Below are 21,328 nucleotides of genomic sequence, written 5' to 3'. Positions count from 1 at the left end.
TAGTGGTAAAAGCACAAGACTAGGAACCAAGTGAACTTAGTTCTATTTCCAACTCTATCAGATTTAGCATGTGACTTCAGCTGTCATTTAATTTCTTTATACCTCACTTACAACCTCTTTCTCCATCTAAATATGTCTCTACCTCACCATGGAATTAGGACACTTGATTCATTAGTTGTTAAAAAACACAAATTCTTCTGTAGAAAATGCCACAGAAATATTTTGGTGGGGTTAATCTTAATATGTGCCAAGGCAGATAGCATTTAGCAGACAAATACCAATTTTCTACTGATTTTTTTTTCTGCCAATAAGGATTTGATAAAATCTCTTAATATCCAAAATATTAGTTTGCAACAGGTCAGCTTTGATTCATTCTCTAGCCCCAGCCCTACACTAATCCATAAAGCTACATATTTCAGTATTGCTTTTCCTCCATAATCTAATATTGCATTATAATTGACAATGATGAGATGTTTGTTTATAGTACTGTAAGTCACAAAAAGTATTAAGTCAGTAGTTTTAATATTAGTGCTGAACAGTTTGTTTGAGTTTATTGAAAATAAATAGGCACATTGTCACATGTAACATTTTCTATTACTATATCCAATTTTAATCAGACAGGTTTCCTTCGACCAGAGACAAAAACAAGTTTAGTACCATGAAGGGAGGGGAAGAAGGAAAACACACCCACCACATAAAGGAGTTTAAAAACAACATCAAAATATGCTATATAGCATTAGAGAGGAGTTAAAGGTAATCAGTACAACTCAAAAGCATAAAGATAGTAATTAAATACACAGTGTAAGATAAAACGGAAGAGTTACTGCAAGAGTTTAAAGTAAACAAAAATGAATTTTAATCACATAGCAAGAATTAAATGAATTTCCAGTGTTCCACAATTAAATTAGATTCACATTCTTGTAAAACAAAAGTCCTCCACCCCCCCTCCACCACCAAATTATTCTAGGGTTCAAGACATGGATATTTACCCAATACAGCTCAAAAATGTGTGCAGAGAAGTGAGGGTGCTTTCCCTGTTTGAGTTTAAACCATTAAAAAAATCCCAATAAAATAAAAGACAAGGCCCAGCTCCAACTAAGAGAACTGCACCTGAGAGTTGCTGTGCCCACAGTGAAGTCAACAGGAGGTCAAGGGTCTACATTCCCAGTTCTCTTTGCTAGATCTGGTCATACATTAGTATCTTGCTCTTCATTTACATGAAGTCAAAAAGGACAACGGAAAATTTAATGGAGAGCTGTTTAACTTTTATTACATTTCCAGAAACCAGAAAGTTTTATCCTATGAAAATGCTCTTTTGTATGTTCAAAAGTATACAAAAAGACTAAAGTGCTTTACTATTGATTGGCTTCACCAGAATATTTCTGGAATGTTAAGAAAGTAGGTGCAGTGAAAGGGATACAAAATAGCAGATGGCTCCAGTCAACAATCTAGCTGGGATTTATCCATTAGAGATACCACTAGTCCTTAATATTCAAACTGAATAAGAATGCAACAGAACCCTTTGGAGCTGCCGGGGCTTGTTATGCAAATGAAACACACACAGTTGTGACTTATGTTTCAAGACAGAAGGTTTGGGTTCAGAAATGTTTTTACTTGCAATCAAAAATTAAACTGATAATAGATTAAAATAAAAAGTCTCAGTTTTCTTTGGTAGATACCAGTTTAAGCACTGCCAACTGTGTAATCAATCACTTTCCACCTGTTGAATCGGTGCTGAGACAGTATTACAGAATTTTACATGGCAATTTACTACTGAGGTTTTTAACCAAAATTCCATATGCATTTAGGTATTTTAGGCACAAACAGTTTGACATTCAGTTCTCCTCTGAAAAGTAACAGTAAAAGTGGCATTGTGGACTTCCATGTTTGTTTCTCATTGACTTGTAAACAAATTGGATTTGATCTAGAAGTATTCCTCCTGCCCCACCCACACACCCCCAATTGCCAGCCCTACAAACACAAGCTAGAATCAAAGTCAATATTGGTGTGGCATCCAGAAATAACTTAAGATATTACAGTCAGAACATGGTTTAACAATTTTGTTGAGTTACGAGCAAGAAAAGAACCATGCTCAAATCTCCTGCAGCTGTATTGACCCTGCAAATACTAACAGATGTGAAAAGCAGTAACTTACTTTAGTCAGTAAATATGACTCAAAGATACAAGGAGCAGATGCACTGAATCATGTAATTTCTACACAGTCACTTTTCAGATAGAACCACATTCTTAAGGATTACTTCCCAAAAAATCACTATTGTTAAAACTAAGTTCATTTCTCTACTTGATGACCAAAGGGTTAAGTAGTTCTTACTGAATAGGAAAAAAGACATATGCTCACATCAACAAAGTAGGATTTTTATTTGCAATATTTAACCTAGAGGTGAGTTTCATTTAAGATATGACTTTATTAAAAATACAAGGTATCTGAAAAATCAGAACAATTATTATAATGTACAAATTCAGTAGCTGTAGCATTTTTTTGTATTTTAATTGGAATCCTAAAAAAAAAAAGGGGGGGGTGGGAGAGACAGCCCTTTAGACCACTTTATTTTATATTCGCTTAAAACAAGATCTAACAAGGACAATTCAGTTTTACATCTGACATGTGTACACAGCACAATGCACTTACAGTCCCATCGTGCACACTAGGTAATAACTTTGCTGCTGAAATTTCTTAAAACTTACCAAACAAAAAGTTGAATGGGATCAAAATAGTTCCAATGTATTATGATTATTTTTTGTAAAGGGAAAATGTTTCACCTAAAACAAGAAATATGCAAGAACTACGTAAAGTGGGATAAATGTCACAGACATTTCACAAGCGTTCTCAAATGAGGGAAGGCATGGAAGGGTGGAGGGAAGGAAATAGAGACATTGCTACAGACACCATAATACACAATACATTTAGATAATTTAAAAATACAAAAAGGCAAGAGGCAGCATTTCAGCAGCAAAGTGCTCAATAAAAAGTATATAGAGGGATAGTACAAGGGAACAGGGAAACAGCAGGATGCGAAAAGATCTCAAAGGAAATACGGTGTAGTTGTTCTAGGAGGAATTACACGTTCTGAATCTGGAACTGCACGGAATAACTTTGGTTCTCTTGTATTTACATCTTTAAAGACCATGATTGATGCAATATTTCCACAGCGGTAGCAGTAATTTGGAGCAGACCATACCGTTACCAACTTCTCATCAAACATGAATTTATAGCCTTCATGCACTAGCTGATGTGCTCTGCAGATGAGTTTTAAGTTGTTGATATGAACAAACTGTAATTTAAAGAAAAATGTAAATGTTTATACCAAATAATTATATATGCTTAGTACATAAAAGTTCTTTACCACTAGAACACTGCTCTGTCCCAAGATCCCAATATTTTACTCAAGGAGAAGTAGTTTACTGGGCAAACCTGTACATAAACTCAGTGGTGATTCCAACAGAAGGCTTTAACTGCAGATGAGACCATTCATTTCAGACTCCTGGCTTTTGCCTTAAACTCCTGAGACCTACCAAATGGAGATACTTATTCTTTTTCACAGCAGAAAATGCTAGTGAGTTAGAAGCTTGAAACCAGTCAAAAATGTTTGCACAACCCGTGGTGCCATAAATGGACATGGAGATATCTTTCTAATTTTTTCCCAAAACAAGTTAATAATTTCACTTATTTGCGTGGATGGGAACACAAGCACCATCTCTATTTGCATAATTTAAAGCTCATACAACATGTAATATATACAGGCTTTTCTCATTGACAGTATAACAGCTCCAAAGGCCAGGTTTTACTATGAGTCCGACACTATTAGTACTGGTATTTCAGCAACTTGAAAGGTTGACATGTTTTAGTTAATGAGTTTTTGTAGACTTACTGAAGATTTTGTTCAATGGAAGACTAAAGCATGAGCTTTGGGGAGAAAGAGAAATGAAGAATGTTTCCACCCAAATGTTCTCCCAAAGCCAATCACTTCCTGCACTTCCATACTAGGGTAACCACTAGCTACAAAGGTTGATCACCATCTCACCACAAGAACAAATAAGGAATTAACCTGCCCATCTGCCACTGTTTTTGTTTGTGGTTTTAGAAGTTGAAATTGCTTGTTACTAAGTTTATTTTGAGACTTTTTATTATGGATTAGTATTGGCAGCAACCACACCAGCTTACTTGACTGATCTCCCTTGCAAAACCATTGCACTCTGCATAGTCTTCAGACCACATAATGTTACTCTGTTGTGCTATTAGAGCATCAAACTTAAAGCTAAGCAATGTTTTAGTTCATTGGGTCCCTCAATAATTTTACATTCTCTATGATGTTGATTTTACCTCATTTGTGACTTTTGCACCAAACAGCCAGCCTGCTCCTCGGGGACTGATTGCCCAGGTATCAACATCCTCTGGATCAGACCAGACAAGGTCACAAAAGGCTCCTTTGTGAGGAATTTCTTGATTGCGTTCAATGGTTCGAATTTGATCCAGTGTCTTGATGTCAGGAGATAGGCCACCATGTACACAAAGAATCTGCTCATCTATTAACTGAGAGAAAGAATAGAATCATAGAAACGTAGGGCTGGAAGGGACCTTGAGAGGTCATCTAATAAGTTCATCCACCCACACAGAAGTAAGACTAAGGATACCTAGACCATCCCTGACATATGTTAGTCTAACCTATTCTTAAAATCTTCCAATTACATGGATTCCACAGCTTCCATTGGAAGCCTATTCCAGTGCTTAATGATCCTCAAATTTAGGAAGATTTTCCTAATATCTGAACTAAATCTCCTTTGTTGAAGACCAATATTTCTTGTCCTACCTTCAGTGGACATGGAGAGCAACTGATCGCTATCCTCCTTATAACAGCTCTTAACATATTTGAAGATTAATCATGTTTCCTTTCAGTCTTCTTTTCTCAAAGAAGAAACATTTCCAGGGTTTTTTTTAGCCCCTCTTCATAGGTGAGATTTTCTAAGCCTTTTATCATTTTTGCTGCTCTCCTCTGGACTTTCCAGTTTGTCCACATCTTTCCTAAAATGTGATGCCCAGAACTAGATAGTACTCCAGCTGAGGCCTCATTAGTACTGAGCAGAGCAGGACAGTTACTACTGTGTCTTACATTTGACACTCCCGTTAATATCATTCTGGGGTGTATTAGCCTTTTTCGCAACTGCATTATGTTGCTGACTCATTGAATTTGTGATCCACTATAGCCCCTAGATCCTTTCTAGCAGAATAATTGCCTCGCCAGTTATTCCCCATTTTGTAGTTCTGCATTTGATTTTTCCTTTCTAAGTACTATGCACTTGTCTTTAATGAATTTCATCTTGTTGAATTCAAACCAATTCAACAATTTGTCAAGATCATTTTGAATTCTAATCCTGCCCTCCAGTTGCTTCTACCCCATCCAAGTTGGTTCATCTGCAAATGTTATAAGTACACTCTATTATCCAAGTCATTAATGAAAATATTGACTAGTACCAGACCCAGGACAGACCCATGCAGGACCACTCTAGATACATCCCCACCCCTTCTGACAACAAACCATTGATCACTACTCTCTGAGTACAGTCTTTCAACCAGTTGTGTACCCACCTTATAGTAATTTAATTTAGACCATATCCCCTAGTCTGCTTAGGAGACCGTCATGCGGGACTGTATAAAAAGCCTCTCTAAAAGTCAAGATACATCATGTGTCGTTCCGTCCCCCCACCACCATCCACTAGTCCAAGATTCATGTGTAAAGCCTGGAATATTTTACTTGTAATTTCAGTTTGACTCTAGACCCTACAAATGTGACAGTTAAAGGCCATTTAGATATATGCTTAGTGAAACAATGATGCAAAATAATCGGCTTTATATTTTTTTGAAAGTGAGTTTAAAAACTTACAGCTGCTACTGTGAGCATGTCAAAGACTTTGGTACAGTATCTCCAGGCATTTGCATTTCCGTATTTGGTTTGGCACTCATCTGTTAAATAGAGAAATCATTTTACTGTTTGACAATTTTTCCCTGATCAGTTAAGAAAAAAAAGTCCAATATTTACACTAGAACGTGAAATCTCAAATAGATGAACAAAGAAATATACCAGTCCATCAGACAGGCACATTGACTGTAACACAATGAGAAAGGATTTTTCATATGCCATCTATCCCCTCCATTGGCAACTGTTTTATCATTTCTTGCATTCTCAAGCAATATTTCGGTACAGATTCCCTCCCATCTCAATGTGACTGAAGGTGCTGCCTCCAAAAAAGCTTCTTTCTCCCCCTCAGCAACTCAAATCTCAAATTTAGTTCACCATGAACAAGTCCTTGTTTCAATTCCTGTGTGATGAAAATAAGTCAGATGCTGCTGGGCTGATTAAATAAGCCAGATGCTTTTGAAGATGCTATTACCAAAGGAGAGGGATGGAGCTACAGTTGCTTTGTTTAGAAATCAACCTGCTCCAAAATATGTCATAGGAATTAATAGCACCACTAGCACTAAGGAGACAAACCTTAAAAGCTGGGTTTTTTGTTTTTTTTTTTAAAAAACAGCTTTTATTTCCACATTTGAGTTGTTGAAGATCATACTGTGAGAAGCAAAGAAAGCCCCTCACAATTAGCTTCTGCTACTGACCTAAAGCAGTTACAGTGGCACAGCATGGCACAATACAGGCAGAGCCAAACCATGCAATACATTTTTGGGTCAAGGAGGATGGGGCCTCAATACAGCTGTAAGTAACTAGGTTCTAACAGCTCTAGATAAGTCAGATCTAGCAAGCAAGGATTTCTTAGGCATAATGGATTAAGATATCAAGATTTATACCCATTTCTCCTCATTTCCTGACAGATCCAAAAGCAAACCCATATTTGATTATGTATTCCTTGATCCTTGAAGGATTTCCTCAGGTCTTGTCAAAGCTTTGGAACAACAATTAAGTTTTCAGGCAAACCCATTCCCTCAATTTATAGTGTTTGCACTATTGCCTAATACTAATCATGTGTTCATTCCTTAATAACGCCCATTCTACTGCACCAGTGGTGACTTATCAGATAAGCTATCTTTGTAACCAAGGTAGTATAATTAAAATCTGAGTTATAAACAGAAAATTCTCAATATTTTATTTTTCTACAGCACTTTTTTCAGAGGATCCCAAAGCACAATTCCCATGGTAAGGCCCTTATCCCAATTTCACAGATAAGAAATCTGAGGCATAGAGGTGAAGACCTGTGTATGGTTGTACTGCAAGTCAGTGACAGAGCTGGAAATTGAACACAACAGGCCCAACTTCTACCCAGTAGATTAGAGCATAGTTAATTTCAAGACTACAATTACTGATCCCCATAGAATGCTACATTACTCCACTGTTTGACAGTGTATAAATTCAGATTGGCTTATTGGTCTGATGAATCCTATTTCACAATCCACTTGGCTTCTAGGAAAGCTATACACTCTGTATTCAAAATCAAACTTTCCAAAGAAAGGACAGAATCAGTTCACTGCATTTTTATGTTAGTTAACCACAATTCAGAAACAGTTTATAAAGACTTACCATAAAATCCATATACTTGTGTTATCTGCCTGCTCTCGTGATTCCCTCGCAAGAGTGTGATACGATCAGGCCATTTAGCTTTTAGTGCAAGAAGGTAGGTGAAAGTCTCAAGACTATAGTAACCTCTGTCTACAAAGTCACCCTGCAAGTTTAAAATATTTTTACATAATAAATTAAAAAATAATTCAGGCATACACACAGTAATGTATCTATTTCTAATTTCTCAGTTTGCAAAGAGTCCCAACACCAAGAGACACTGCGGCACCACCGATATCTGAACTCTGAGAATATCTTTATTTAAAAACAAAAACATTTAAATGAATATCTGAAATTTCACAATTTAAAATTGAAAAATTAATTCTGTGATTCTTATGTTCCCTTTCATCCAAGAAACCTTTCAGGAGGTCCTTTGTTAGCCCCTCAAATATTCTACTTCCCTTCTACTGCCAACATAAGCTAGAGTTTTTAGATAGCAGGTTTTAAAATGTATTTCCTTTCATGTGAATCAGCATTACATATTTTAAGTTTTAGTCGACAAAATAAAAGCCACACACATTAGCCAGGTGGAAGAGGGTAAATTTGAGAGTGGAAAAGATGTTTACAAGCAAAAGAGTTAAAAATGGAAACTAAAACCAAAAGTCTTAGGGTTTTTTTGGTTTTTTTTTAAATCAACAGTGTAATTATAGATTATTATACTATATTTATATAATTTACTTCTTTCTGAATGATCAACATCCAATACGTACGTACCATAAATATGTAGTTTGTGTCGGGAACCTGACCTCCAGTTCTGAACAGTTCACATAAGTCATAAAACTGCAAAAAAACATTTGTTTACAGTAAGGTTTCTGTTATTATTGTTAGCTCAGAGTGTGTTAGCACAATTAATTGGAATTTACCTAGGTTTAGAGAAGTCATCTTTATTTTCAAGCACAATTTAAAAGTAGGTCTGAGAAAGCTCAACTGAAGTTGAACAATTATGGCCTGAATGGACAGATTTCCAATTCATCCACCTAGGTTTAAAAATCTGCATTCAAACTGCTGAAATACTGATTAGATTTTACTTCACAAGAGCAGTTTTACAGTGTGCAACTCTGGATGCAATCTTGCAAGCCCTGTGTGTGCATAACACCCATCAACTTCAAAGGGAGTTCCATCCTTCTGGGATGAGGCTTCTGTTAATATTGAACAGCTCAACAACTTCAGTCTAACTACCATCAGTTTCCGGATGGTCACTGAAAAAGTGAGGATAATTCAGCAATGCTTCTTAATCTGTGAGGCTGACCTCCCAAAAGCACACTCTGAGAAAGTTAAAAACAAGGTTTTCCTTCCACTGTACAAAAGCAGACCACACAAGATATAGCAAATTACTAAACATTCAGTAGACGGTTCTGCTTCCCTGAACTATGCTTCCCCAATCATATTTCAAACACTCTTCACCCATCAACCCTCCTAGAAATGTTTGCAAATGACATACTCCTCTTGCTCTCTAGGGATATAAAATGCAAGTATTCATGCCATTTTACCTGTCCGTGTATATCTCCACAAACTGTAACTGGTGTGGATACTGGCTGCACATTTGACTCTTCCAGCAGTAGGTCACATACATAATCACATAAGCGCTACAGAGAAAAAGTTTACATTGATCAGCCTGAGGTTTTTGTGCATTGTAATATCAAGGATTAACAGATTTATAAACTAATTAACAAAGTTATTTGCTTTAGGATTTAAATTCAAGTTACCAAATTCCCTAGACATGAATGAGAAACCATGCTAAAATGACTTGGGATGATAAATATGTGAGAAAGCTTGATTACACATGAATTAATGTTTTAAAAAGCCACTACAAACTCATATAGTTGAGCTATAGTGGCAACGAGCAGAGCAACAGTTCACAGAATAAGTGTAACTGTTCTTTAAATGCTACACTAAATTGTAGTTTTGCTCTGAAATGTGACTCTACAAAATTAAAAATAAGAGTACCACTGTGGTTATTTCATGTTTATTGTGTCAATGATGTCTGTATTAGATATGCTCAGTTTGTAAGGGAAGAGTTAATTTCCAACTGCCAACCCTAAAGACTCAACATGGATTCTTTCCTTCTCACTCATCATCAGTAACAAAGGTCTCAGTTACATCTGCTCATCCCAATGAACAATGCCATGTTCTTCATTGGGGGTACATAGGTGTAACTCACTGGAACTTAGACAACAATTCCATTGATGATGTACAAGAAAGAATAGAATCCCACTCAGTCTCAGGCACATTGACTCCACTGACTCATGTAAGCAGAGTACCACACGTGTATTTTTGCACAGCTCTCAATATACAGTGGTCAATGGACCACTTCACTTGTAATGATCTCTCACAATGTCTTGACTACTTATGTCAAACAAGCCACCTGCTATGTATCTGGCACACTTTAGGTCACCCCCAGAGCCATGTAGTTACACACCAACCTAGCGCTCTCCACACCAGTGCTTATGTCAACGCGAGAGCTTCTCCGCCCAGCACAGACACTGCCTCTCGCAGAGGTGGTTTTATTATTATTAGGTTTTATTATTAGTAGAGCATCTTCACCGGACGCGCTCCAGCGATAGCGCTGTAGCACTTCTAGTGTCAACCAGTCCTCTGACTGCCTTCCCCAGACCTGAACAAGAGCTCTGCAGGACAAACGCTGGCCAGGTACTGCCTCGCCTAGCTGGTCTCTCTACAATGGCGAGAGACCTGCCGAGTTAGAAGACCCCGTCGCTTTTCAGAGCAGAGCCGCTCTGAGACACACTGACACACGCGTGTTTCCTCCAACCCAACCCGCCCCAAGCGAAGCCGTCTGGGCAGCACTGCGTCCATCAGCCGATGCTGCGGGGCGGGTCGGGCCGGGCCGGGCAGCACCGGGCACAAGGCTGCAGACGGGCCCGCCCCTGGAGAGCGGACACTGGGAACGCGCGGGGCACCTTAGCAACACACCTGTTTACAGGGGCGCCCGGCCCAGCAGCCCCTCGCGGGCGCGGGGATCCCCGTCTGCGTTTTCTGCCCGCTGCCGGCGCCCAGCGCAGACCCAGGAGGGCAGCCGGCGGCGCCGCTGAGTGCGGGGGGACCCCCCCGGGCGGCAGCGCGGCCCCAGCCCCGAAGGCCCTGCGGCTGCGCTAGGCAGCGGGGCCAACCGCTCGCAGCCCCCCGCTCGGCGCCGCCCTCCCAGGCCCCCGGGCCCCATGCCGCACGGCGCCGCCCCTCACCTTGAGGTCGTTCTCGGGCAGGTACTTGCAGAGCCGCGCGATCTCAACGTACTTATCCAGGTCCAGGGGCGCCATCTTAGCCCAGCGGCGGCGGGGGCCGGAAAAGGGGTCCCGGCAACTGGCGGGGGCGGCAGTGCCCCTCTCTACCGCGGACACCGGCCGGAAACGAGGGGAACTTCCGGGGCCCGCGCCGCTGAACCCCCCCACCCGGGGAGAAAGGACCGGAAGTCGGAATTCAGTCAATCCGTTCGGACCAGGGGCCGGAAACGGAGGCGCCCCCCGCGGACTTCCGGTAGGGCGGGCATTCGCCTCCCCTCCCAGCGCGCTGTGCGTCAGGCGCCAAGCATGCTGGGAGACGTGGGCTCGCGCGGGCCGCGGTGCACGCTGGGCAATGTAGTCTGTGTGGGCCACTCCGCGTTGGCAGTGGGCGGGCGAGGAGAGGTTTGCTCCGCGGCGGGGCGGCGCTGAGGGGACGGGACGGGACCGGACGGGTTCGGCGGGGCTGGGGGTGTCCGTCTGTCCGTCCGCAGCCGCTGCGCGTGGAGCGAGGGCGGTGCTGGGGCAGGCTGAGGCGAGCGAGGGCCGGGGCCGGGCCCCCCGCGGGGCGCGGTTACTTCTCCCGGCTCGTGGGTTCTTCCCCCCACGGGAGCAGCCGCGGTGAGCGCGGGCGGCTAGAGCCGGCCTGACTGGGCTGTGCCCAGGGAGCGGCCGGGATCCGGCCTGCGGCGAGCCGGGCCTCGCCCACCGAGCAGTGCCCGGGAGACCAGCACCCGCTGCTCGGCCTGGACAGCGCCGAGCACCCAGGGGACGCGCAGTCAGCGAGCTTGTTGTGGGCGGGACGCGCCCTGCCTGCGGGGGCGCTCGGGGGGATTTCCCCGCAGGCACTGGCGGGGCGGATGATCCTGCGGGGCGCGGGGTTTGCAAGAGGCCGCCCTGGCGGGGGGGAGTCGGAGTCCCCTAGGCTGGGCTGGGCTGGGCTGGGCTGCCCGAGGAGATGGATGGTCAGCTCTGAACTGTGGAGTCCCCAGCTGCCACCACTGTCTGGAGCAGCACCGTGCTGGGGGCCTGGGGCAGGGTTACCTTTGGGGCGGGTGGGGGGGCCCTAGAAGAGTGGATAGCCCTGCAGGGAAAGGAGAGACTGGCTGGGCTGGGCTGGGCGATTCCTGGGCTAGGTACTCGGTCTCATAATGTGATTCTGGCTTTGCCGTCTTTTGCTCAAGATCCATGAGGCCAAAGCTGCTGCCGGTTCTGGAGCCCGGAGCCATCCCCCGCAAGGCCACATGGTCAGTGCAACCCCGCATTCCCCTGTTCCTCTGACCCACCACCACGCCTATCAGTTGTTATTGCAGCATGACCCTGATAAGCCCAATGCCTCTACTGGAGTCAGAACAGCATCAGATTCCCCATTAAAGCCTGATAAACCTCCAACTTCCTTGATGACCCCATGGGGTTCATATTAGAACGTGGGGGGTGTTTCGCACATCCTTCCTGTCAATAAAAGACACAGTTGTTTCACTTATTCCGTATTTTAGACCTTCACTTTCTCCCTTATTCTGCTGTTCGAGGAGTGATTCGCACAGCACTTCCCATTGAAGGGACAACAAATATCCCTATCCTTACCTCCCCAGACTCTTGTGTGCATACCAGCTCTGATTCATGTCTGTATTTCCCTATTCTAGGTACACACTTGTCCCCCTTGGAGAAAGCCCTAGTGCACGCGTTGGCCATAACTGCTTATATTTGCCTCCAGTCCCAACTGCTGGGAAAGGCAAAGTGGTCATCGTCGGGGGAGCAGACCCCAATGGCAGCTTCTCCGATGCCCACATCATAGATCTGGGTAAGAACAGGGAATGTGTAGCAGTTTGGTTACACGGTCTATTCTTGGAAATGAAAAAGTCTGTTCAATCTTCACTGTGTTGGGGAGAGCAGACCAGATTCATGCAAACACTTCATTGGGATAGCAAAAGCTGTGATTATAAGGCCTAGAAACATTTACATAATTACTTATAGCATGTCTACACCACAAATTTACATTGGTGCAGCTGAACCACATCTGATGAAGATGCTCAGTCTAAACCAACAGGAGGGAGTTCTCTCATCAGCTTAATAACTTCACCTTTGTGAGAGGTGGAAGCTATGTCAGTGGGAGAAGCGCTCCTGCTGACATAGCGCTGTCTACATGGGGGGGGTTACGCTTATACCTTATACGAAGTAAGTACGTAGTGTAGACCAAGCCTTAATATTAAATGTTACCTGTCTAGATGAATGAAGGGCCCAATCTACTAGCTGCATATGCCTGTGGATGTAATTGAAGGATTAGAGTCTAGATGGAAATAGGGCTTCAAGTTTTTGGACTTGAATCTGATATCTGTGTTCTGAGCTATGCATATCCATAGTCATTTTGTTGTGGGTGGAAAAGCATAAGCCAAGAAGGATATTGAATGATCTTCTATCGCATGCTACTGTAGTGGGGTGCATTTATTAGGACTCTTCCAAGTATCCATCTCCACACTCCTGTCAAAGTGAGAATATGGGCAGTGGTGATAGACTACATTAGCTCATCTCGGTTGAATTATTTTCATCTTATATTGAAAGGACTAACTGCCTTGGAACTTACCCCTTGAGGAGCTGACCTTCAGCTATCTATCTACACTGACTGATCTTCTGAAGTAGCATTTGTATTTAGTTTACTTTTGTTTATGGATTACACTTTGCCTCAGCCAGTACTGGAAACACTAGTGTTGTTGCAAATGGAACTCTGCATTTACTCTCTCCATTGCAGATAGACACCAGTGGGTGATGCCTGGTTGGGTGGGCCTGTTGCCTCGATATGAACATGCCACCTTCATTCCAGTAAGCAGCCCCACTAGCCTCTGGGTGTTTGGTGGTGCTGACCAGTCTGGAAACAGAAACTGTGTTCAAGTGCTGAATCTAGGTAAGTGTGTGGTAGAACCCATCCATCCCAGCCATCTCTCTCTGTTTGTTGGGCAGTTGGAAATACACCTGTTACCCATGTGAGAAGCTGTTAGATAAGAACAGATTACAACTTCAAAAGCTGTATTTACAGGCAACTGGTTTCTTTTCTCTTCTCCTAGAAGCATTAAATCTGGGTGGAATCAAATCTTGGACTTTCTGAAAGTGCTGTGGCAACTTTTGCTGTGTGCCTCCCAGGCTCCTTTCTATGGGGAATACACTGTACACTAGTGCCTCACAGCAACAAATCCCAGGCTTGGCATTAACAGGAGCACTCTCATGCCAAACAAGTGGGCCCTGACAGAGCCATCTCAGCCAGCATGCAGTTCTAGACTGTTCAGCGGGCTCTTTGGATGGGATGTAGTGTGCTCTGCTGGATGTTAAAGATTCTTCAGAGTAGGGGTTTGCTGTGGAGTTGTTAACCAAAATTTCCTTCTCATGTCTCATGTGCCAGTTATCTGCCTGTCTGTTGCCCTCCACTCCCCAGGCGACTTCATTTCAGTGGTGCTGCATATATATGGCTTGTAAGGAGCTTTTTAAAAAGTCTCAACTTGTGAAATGACAAAGATTCCCTGCAAAAATCGCAAAGTCTGGAATAAAAATAAGAGCTCTCTTGCATTAGTGGGAACCATTTTTGATTTCAGCATCTAAATACATTCCACAAAATCTTATGCGGCTAATGTAGAATGGACATAGCACTTTGTCAGGTGTTGTAAACAAACCTGATTAGATATATGTAACAGATCAGACTTTTATTTGTGACTTGGATCTTTCACTCATTTCCCAAAAGTCATTTTTTGCAACTTTTGAATTTTTCCCCGTCACTCCATTTTGTGTGTTTAATAACCCCCTAGTCAAGTCAATTTCAGCTTTGAAGTCTTAATATAAATAAGGTAACTTGTTATATATTTGTGAATAATTATCATTTCATCTTTTAATTAGAAACAGGAATCTGGGAAAATCCTAAAGTGATTGGGACTCAACCACTCCCTAGAACATTCCACACATCATCAGCGACTATAGGAGACCAACTTTATGTGCTTGGAGGGGGAGATAAAGGCGCAGAGCCCATTAAAGATCCACAACTTCACGTGTTTGACACAGGTACCTCAAATAACTAATGTTTTGTTATACTGAGTTAATGATTCATTGTCCACTTGGATTGAAGGCTTGTGTGGCACAGAGCTAAATGGAGGCCTAGAAATACAAATAAGACACAAAGAGTTGGGTAACATGGTGCGGTGTTTTACTGGATACTGGTTTAAATTAGATGGATGGGCTGTACTTCTGACCCGAAGCTTATCAACACCCCAGTCATCAGGGAACTTGCCCAAATCGGTAGTATCTTCATTGGAAAGATCTAGGACAGGAATGTTATTGGCATTACAGGTCAGGATTGAGGTGTGTTGTCAGAATCATCCAACTCCTACCATAATTTGCCTCTGATGGCCATTCTCTTTCAGTAGAGGGAACATACTATGTTGCTCACTTCACTGAACGGACAATATGTAGAGTAAGAACAATGATTTTTTTTCTACTACATCAGCAATGTGTAATTACTTCTAGATGAGATGTACAAATAGCTGCTGTTCTTCTTCGAGGGATTGCTCGTGTCCATTCCACTATAGGTGAGTGCACGCCTCCGTGCACGGTTACAGGAACTTTTTTCCCCTTAGCAGCCCCCGTAGGGCTGGCTCCAGCGCCCCCTGGAGCCCCGCACTCATGGTATATAAGCCGCTACCAGCCCTACGCCCTCTCAGTTCCTTCTTTCTGCCCATGAGGGTTGCTGGAACTAGCCTTGCTCCCTGCAAGTGCCATTCCCCTTGTTTGAACTCTTTGTTATTCAAAGTACTTCAGTTAGTTTTAAGTAGTGTTAAGTGTAGTTAGATAGGAAGTCCCTGAAGGACGCCGTCACCGGGATCAACTCAGCACTGAGCAACATCCCCAGTACTGAAGAAGAAGAGGCGGAGCGCGGACACTCCCCTGCGCCGTCGGTACAGGCAGGGTCGAGTGCGGAGATGCACCAGCCATGGCCCATCGACTCTTCTCCGGTGCCTGCATCTCCGAGCAGGGAGCCTCTCCCAACTCCTGGAAGTGGCAGAGTGCCCCTGCTGACGCCATCGACACTGGAGGCTTTTCAGGCAGCAAGAGCTGAGGGAGTGGCCTCTAACTTGGAGCTGGAGGTGAAGGAGTTAGTGGAGGCCGATGATTCCCTCTTCAATGTGCTGGCGACGGCTGCCCCAGCAAGGGTGGCCCTACCAGTCCACGATAGGGTCCTCACAATTGTAAAGGCCCTGTGGCAAACCCCTACCTTGGTCACCCCTACGTCAAAGGTGGCCGAGAAAAAGTATTATGTCCTGGCCGAAGGGTTCAAGTATCTGTTTACTCACCCGGCTCCAGGAACCCTGGTGGTAGACGCAGCCAACCAGAGGGACAGGCAAGGTCAGCCAGGTTCCACTCTCAGGGACAAAGACAGCAAGAAACTGGATTTGTTTGGGCAAAAAATGTATTCAACGGCAGCCCTGCTGTTCAGGGTTGCCGACCATCAGGCCTTTCTGGGTAGATACAATTTTAATTTGTGGGACTCCCTCAGGCAGTTCGCTGAGGCCCTGCCCCAGGACCAGGCCGCAGACTTTACCACCATCGTGGATGAGGGAATCACGGTGGCTAGGGCAGTGCTCCAGACAGCCAGTGACGCTGCTGACTCAGCGGGTAGAGCCATGGCCTCCACCATTTCCATAAGGAAGTGCTCGTGGCTGCAATCCTCGGGCGTGTCCCAGGAGATGCAGCAATCATTTCAGGACCTCCCCTTCGATGTGTTGGCCCTATTCTCCGATCAGACCAATGCAAAGCTGCACTGTCTGAAGGACTCCAGAGCCATACTTCGCTCCCTGGGCCTGTACATGCCCCAGGCTTCCAGGCGGCAGTCACGGCCCCAGGCGCAGCAGCAGCCAAGGCCTCCCTCTAGGCCATTTCAACCCTATAGAAATAGGGACAGGAATAGGGGGTTCAGAAGTAGGAATCAACCCCCCCAGCTTGTCCTCAGCCCCCCAACAGGGGTCCTCCAGGGGGTTGGGCAACAGTTAAATAGTTTAGCCCTGCCTTTTGGCCTACCTGCTGGTGGCGAACTCCCTGGCCAATGATGAAAGGTTTTCCGTTCAAGGAACTGGTCCAGTCGGTCATCCTAAATTCTGATGCTTCCGCTATAGGATGGGGAGCCCACGTCAGCGCCGAGCCAGGCAATCAGGGGCTCTGGTCGGAGGAGGAGAAGCTCCTGCACAGCAATGAGAAGGAGCTGAGGGCCATCCGCCTAGCATATGAGGTGTCCCTCCGATTCCCGACAGCCAGAGTGGGGCAGGTGCTGACGGACAACACCGCAGCCGTGGTTTGCATAGGCAGTCGGGGGGAGAGCGCCCCTCGGCCCTCTGCAAGGACTCCCGGGAGTGGGGAACGACGAGGCAGGCAGCCTCAGCAAGTCGTTCCTACCCTGCCACGACTGTCTGTTGCACCCGGACATGGTGGCGATGTTCTTCCAGAAGGGAGACCGCTGCTCTCCCGCCCCATGTTGGTCAGGTTCCTCACGGTGGTGGAGAGGCTCTGCCCGCAGGTCTGTGACCCGAGGCCTCCCTGGGGTCTCAATCGGGTCCTCTCGAGACGCACAGGGCCCCCCTTTGAACCCATGGCTTCAAACCCCCTGCTCGTGCCTTCAGGAAAGGTAGCCTTCCTGGTGGCCATTACCTCAGCTAGGAGGGTCTCCAAGCTTAGGGCCTTGACCTCGGAGGCCCCGTACGCAGTATTCTATAAGGATAAGGTGCAGTTGAGGCTGCATCCAGCTTTCCTGGCCAAGGTGGTTTCCCAATTTTATTGTAACCGAAATAAATTTCTCCCCGTGTTTTTCCAAACCGCACGGTTCAGAGGAGGAGATGAGATGGCATCTCCTTTCAGGTTACATCATGCATCAAGTTCTGCGACCAGCAGGCAAGGGTGTCCCTTCCAGGAACCATCACAGTGCACAACCAGAGCTCAAGCGCCATCGTCCTGCATGCAACAGAGGACGTGGGATTTGGCAGAGCCGTGCTGAGGGCAGCTCACCGGTAACTCCTACCCACCTCCAAGGTATTGCTTGTTAGTCACCTATAATGGAATGGACATGAGCGATCACTCGAAGAAGAAAACAAGGTCACTTACCAGTAACTGCTGTACTTCGAGATGTGTTGCTCATGTCCATTCCACAACCCACTGCCCCATCCCCGCTGCCGGAGTTGGCAGAAAGAAGGGACTGAGGGGGCGTAGGGTCTGCAGTGCCTCATATACTGCATCATGCGCATGGGACTCCAGGGGGCAATAGAGCTGGCCCTACGGGGTCTGCTAAGGGGAAAAAAGTTCCAGGAACCATGCACGGTGGCGTGTACTCACCTGTAGTGGAATGGATGTGAGCAGCACATCTCGAAGAACAGCAGGTACTGGGAAGTGACCTTGTTTTTCTTTGTTGAGAATGTTTTTGAATTGCTTCTTGCGATAATCCCAGAAACTAGATGCTTGAGGCTCATTGTTACTGACTTAAAAATCATCTTGTCAGACTTGGACGAGAGTTACCTAAGACCAGGGTTTCTGGTTTAATGGTTTTACAGAGCTCCAACAACTCACCACATAATCATATGTACTCCCATTTCTAGCCACTTTGACTTGGTCACAGCCAGAAGTACATGGCAATCCTCCCTCACCTCGGCATGGCCATGTGGTGGTTGCAGTTGGGACCAAGCTTTTCGTACATGGTGGGTTGTCTGGTGATACATTTTACAATGATCTGTTCTGCATTGATACAAGTAAGTATATGAAGTAGCTATAGCTGCATTAATAAGTAGTGTGTTGTGGTCTACTTTGAGGGAGACCATCTCTTACAAAACCACTAAAATAACCATTGTGTAAGTGCAGTAAATATGCTCCAGGGTGGCTGGTTGGTGCTGGGGCAAGTTGCTTTCAGTGTCATGCCTCCTGTCTTTACCAAGATGGGCATGTTACCATAATGACACAGGCTGATCCTGCAGTTCTTAAACACGCAGAAATCCTATTGGCTTCAGTGAGAGATTTGTCTACTGGTCTAATAGACTGGGATTGCTGGTGATGATGCAAAAGTGTGTGCAGAGCTCACATATGTCAAAGCCAACAGCCAGCTTCTTGTTACAGATTGAGAAATGTGGGCGTTTCTGTAATATGGCTCTGGAGATAATTACTACCTGACTGTCCAAGAGCTGCATGCATGTTGCTGTGCAGGTTCTTTTGATTGCTGAAAAACTACTTGACAGACATTAGGTACCACAAAACATCTGAAAGACTGGCACTCCACGTTTCCTTCATAAATGGCTGCAGTAGCATGTTCTGTAAATATTAACTAAATCAATGCTCTATCTTTACTGTGTAAGCGCTCTCATGAGTCAGAATGAAGTGAAAGCACTATCCATTCCATTGATGCTCTAAATAGTTATAGACTGGTGCAAATTAATTGGTTGCTCCCCTAATATATATGGGAGAACATCTTCATGGAAGTGTACTCCCGCTACTTAATTGCTGTTGGTACCACCAGGCACTCTCCTGTGGTGGAAAGAAAAAATCTAGCACATCCTCATAGAAGGAAAATCTTTGTGCTTCCCCCAATGCCACCTCCCAAAAATTATAGTACTACTGATGCAGGAAAGCGCTAAGTACCTGCAACTGTTGTTCAAATCCCAAAAGAACAGCAGTTTTGTAACTAGCCCGAGCTCTTTAAAAGTTCTCCCAGAGGGTTTCAGACCCTGCCCAACTGTTGGCCCTGTATTGCTAATACATAGCAGTTTATTTCATTCTATAACACGTAGCCATTGATTTATTTTTCTGCCTGTAGATGACATGAGATGGGAAATGTTACCAGCCACCGGGGATGTCCCAGGAGGACGGGCAGCCCACTCAGCTGCTGCCTTTGGAGACCATCTGTACATTTTTGGTGGAATGGACCCAACTGGGGCACTGGATACAATGTATAAATATCACATAGGTGAGAAGTCCTTTTCATAACATTTGACAAAGGTTTCTACCCTTAGTTACTGTAAGAAAATTATACTCAGTTTGATAATAGGAATTATTCTTGCATCTCCCTTGGAAGCCGCAGACCCAATTCCCTTCTTGGATACCAACACTTTACAGCAGTGTGATTCCATTGCAATCAGGGTATAATGTTATGGTCACTCAGCTCCACCTCCTCACCCTACCCCCTCCGTTTCTAGGAGTTTATAACATTACAGACTAGTCCATAATTGATTATGCCACTATCCTTCTTTCCCATTCTGGGAATTTCAAACTAATTTCACTGTGAATTTTCTGTCTCTCTTGAACTGCAGAAAACCAACAGTGGACACTACTGGAATTTGATTCCCCTTTGCCCCCTGGAAGGCTGGATCATTCTATGTGCATCATTCCATGGCAAGTATATGTCAGTGGTAAGAACAGAGATTCAGAAGCTGTAACTAGCAGAGACAAATTCGGGAAGGACGCAACTGAACCTGTCAGTGATGAAGGTGACTCTGATCAGAAAAAGCAAATAGGAAAAGGCTACACAGAAGACAAATTGATGTATTTGTTCTTAATATTTGGTGGGATGGATACACAAGGGGAGATTCACAAGGACTGTATTGTAAATCTGATTAAGTAATAAAACCAGAGTACACAAACTGTCCAACACTTGTATAAATCTAATTCTTTTTTCAGTGTTTATAGCTGACTGAAGATCACTCCAAGCAATTAAATCCTGCCATGAAATGAGTGTTGTGCTAAGCAGCAAACTTAATTAAAATGCTTGTTATAGATGAGTGGTTATTTATTACTTTTGCCTTACTGCCAGAAACGTGTACAGCTACCTATTACACTCTCAAGACATGCAACATATGCAGGTAAGATGCACATTTTGCTATTGGCAAGAGTGGATGGGGCAGAGCTGAAGCCAGGCTGGCTGTGGAATCTGCTGTGTGAGCAGGATGAGCTGATAGAATGTGCTCTGAAGGAAGCAAATTAAGTCTTACAGGTGTGAGGTCACCTTTCCACAGTAGCCTTCTAGGTGGCAAGTCCTCTCCTCTAACTTCTCAGAGCTGGTTTCCTTGGAGAAATTTAGTGGCATAAATATTACAGTCTTGCTGTATTGGTCTAATCCCCAGGTGGCCTCTCATTCCAATTTTACCTATTAGTTTGAAAGCGGTATATAAACTAAACTTGAAAAAGGCATAATAAGGGTGTCTATGGTAGTTATGGATGTAACTGTAGCAGTATTTGCTCTGCTGTTAAGCCCCTGTACAGCTCCCCTGAGGTGGTGCTGTGGAGAACTACAGTGGCTGGTGGTAGAGGTCAGTATAGATGTAGCCAGTCAACTTCCATTTATCTATTGCTGTTATATTTATGCTGCTGAGGTTTGAACCTAGGGGGTGGGTGGAGTTTAGTTATTCAAAGCTAATGGTTATTCCTGGGAGCCTTTCATTTAGTATCTTTGACAAAACTTCCCCTTTGAAGTTAACTTTTATTCTAAAAAAAATGGAAGGGTGGGAGTTA

The 21,328-nt window shown here is 44.2% G+C and overlaps 2 protein-coding genes across 6 annotated transcripts; one reads left to right on the top strand and one right to left on the bottom strand.

The window, feature by feature from the left end:
* Positions 1-582: 582 nt before the first annotated feature.
* PPP6C (protein phosphatase 6 catalytic subunit) lies at positions 583-11,018 on the bottom strand. Its single transcript, XM_067541696.1, has 7 exons — positions 10,784-11,018; positions 9,074-9,169; positions 8,298-8,363; positions 7,548-7,689; positions 5,901-5,980; positions 4,343-4,552; positions 583-3,293 (listed from the first exon to the last, which is right to left on the bottom strand). The coding sequence occupies exons 1-7, from the start codon at positions 10,856-10,858 to the stop codon at positions 3,045-3,047; spliced, it is 918 nt and encodes a 305-aa protein (XP_067397797.1). The 5' UTR covers positions 10,859-11,018; the 3' UTR covers positions 583-3,044.
* On the top strand, positions 10,947-21,200 carry RABEPK (Rab9 effector protein with kelch motifs). Of its 5 annotated transcripts, XM_067541694.1 has the most exons (9): positions 11,152-11,224; positions 12,004-12,066; positions 12,463-12,620; positions 13,566-13,718; positions 14,699-14,860; positions 18,433-18,582; positions 19,638-19,787; positions 20,131-20,212; positions 20,498-21,200. In XM_067541694.1, exons 2-9 carry the CDS (start codon positions 12,008-12,010, stop codon positions 20,508-20,510), a joined length of 927 nt encoding a protein of 308 aa, XP_067397795.1. In that variant the 5' UTR covers positions 11,152-11,224; positions 12,004-12,007; the 3' UTR covers positions 20,511-21,200. The 5 variants fall into 5 exon arrangements, with proteins under 5 accessions (XP_067397793.1, XP_067397795.1, XP_067397791.1 ...); XM_067541692.1 differs by lacking the exons at positions 11,152-11,224; positions 20,498-21,200 and adding an exon at positions 10,947-11,075 and having other exon boundaries at positions 20,131-20,461; XM_067541690.1 differs by lacking the exon at positions 20,498-21,200 and having other exon boundaries at positions 20,131-20,461.
* The last annotated feature ends 128 nt before the right edge of the window (positions 21,201-21,328 follow it).

This window comes from Emydura macquarii, unplaced genomic scaffold (genome assembly GCF_026122565.2).
Source record: "Emydura macquarii macquarii isolate MOO-44397 ecotype Brisbane River unplaced genomic scaffold, CSIRO-AGI_Emac_v2 contig_691, whole genome shotgun sequence".
Lineage (NCBI taxonomy): Eukaryota > Metazoa > Chordata > Testudines > Chelidae > Emydura > Emydura macquarii.
Note: the sequence above shows the minus strand (reverse complement) of the source record. Positions and strands in the feature narration are given on the sequence as shown.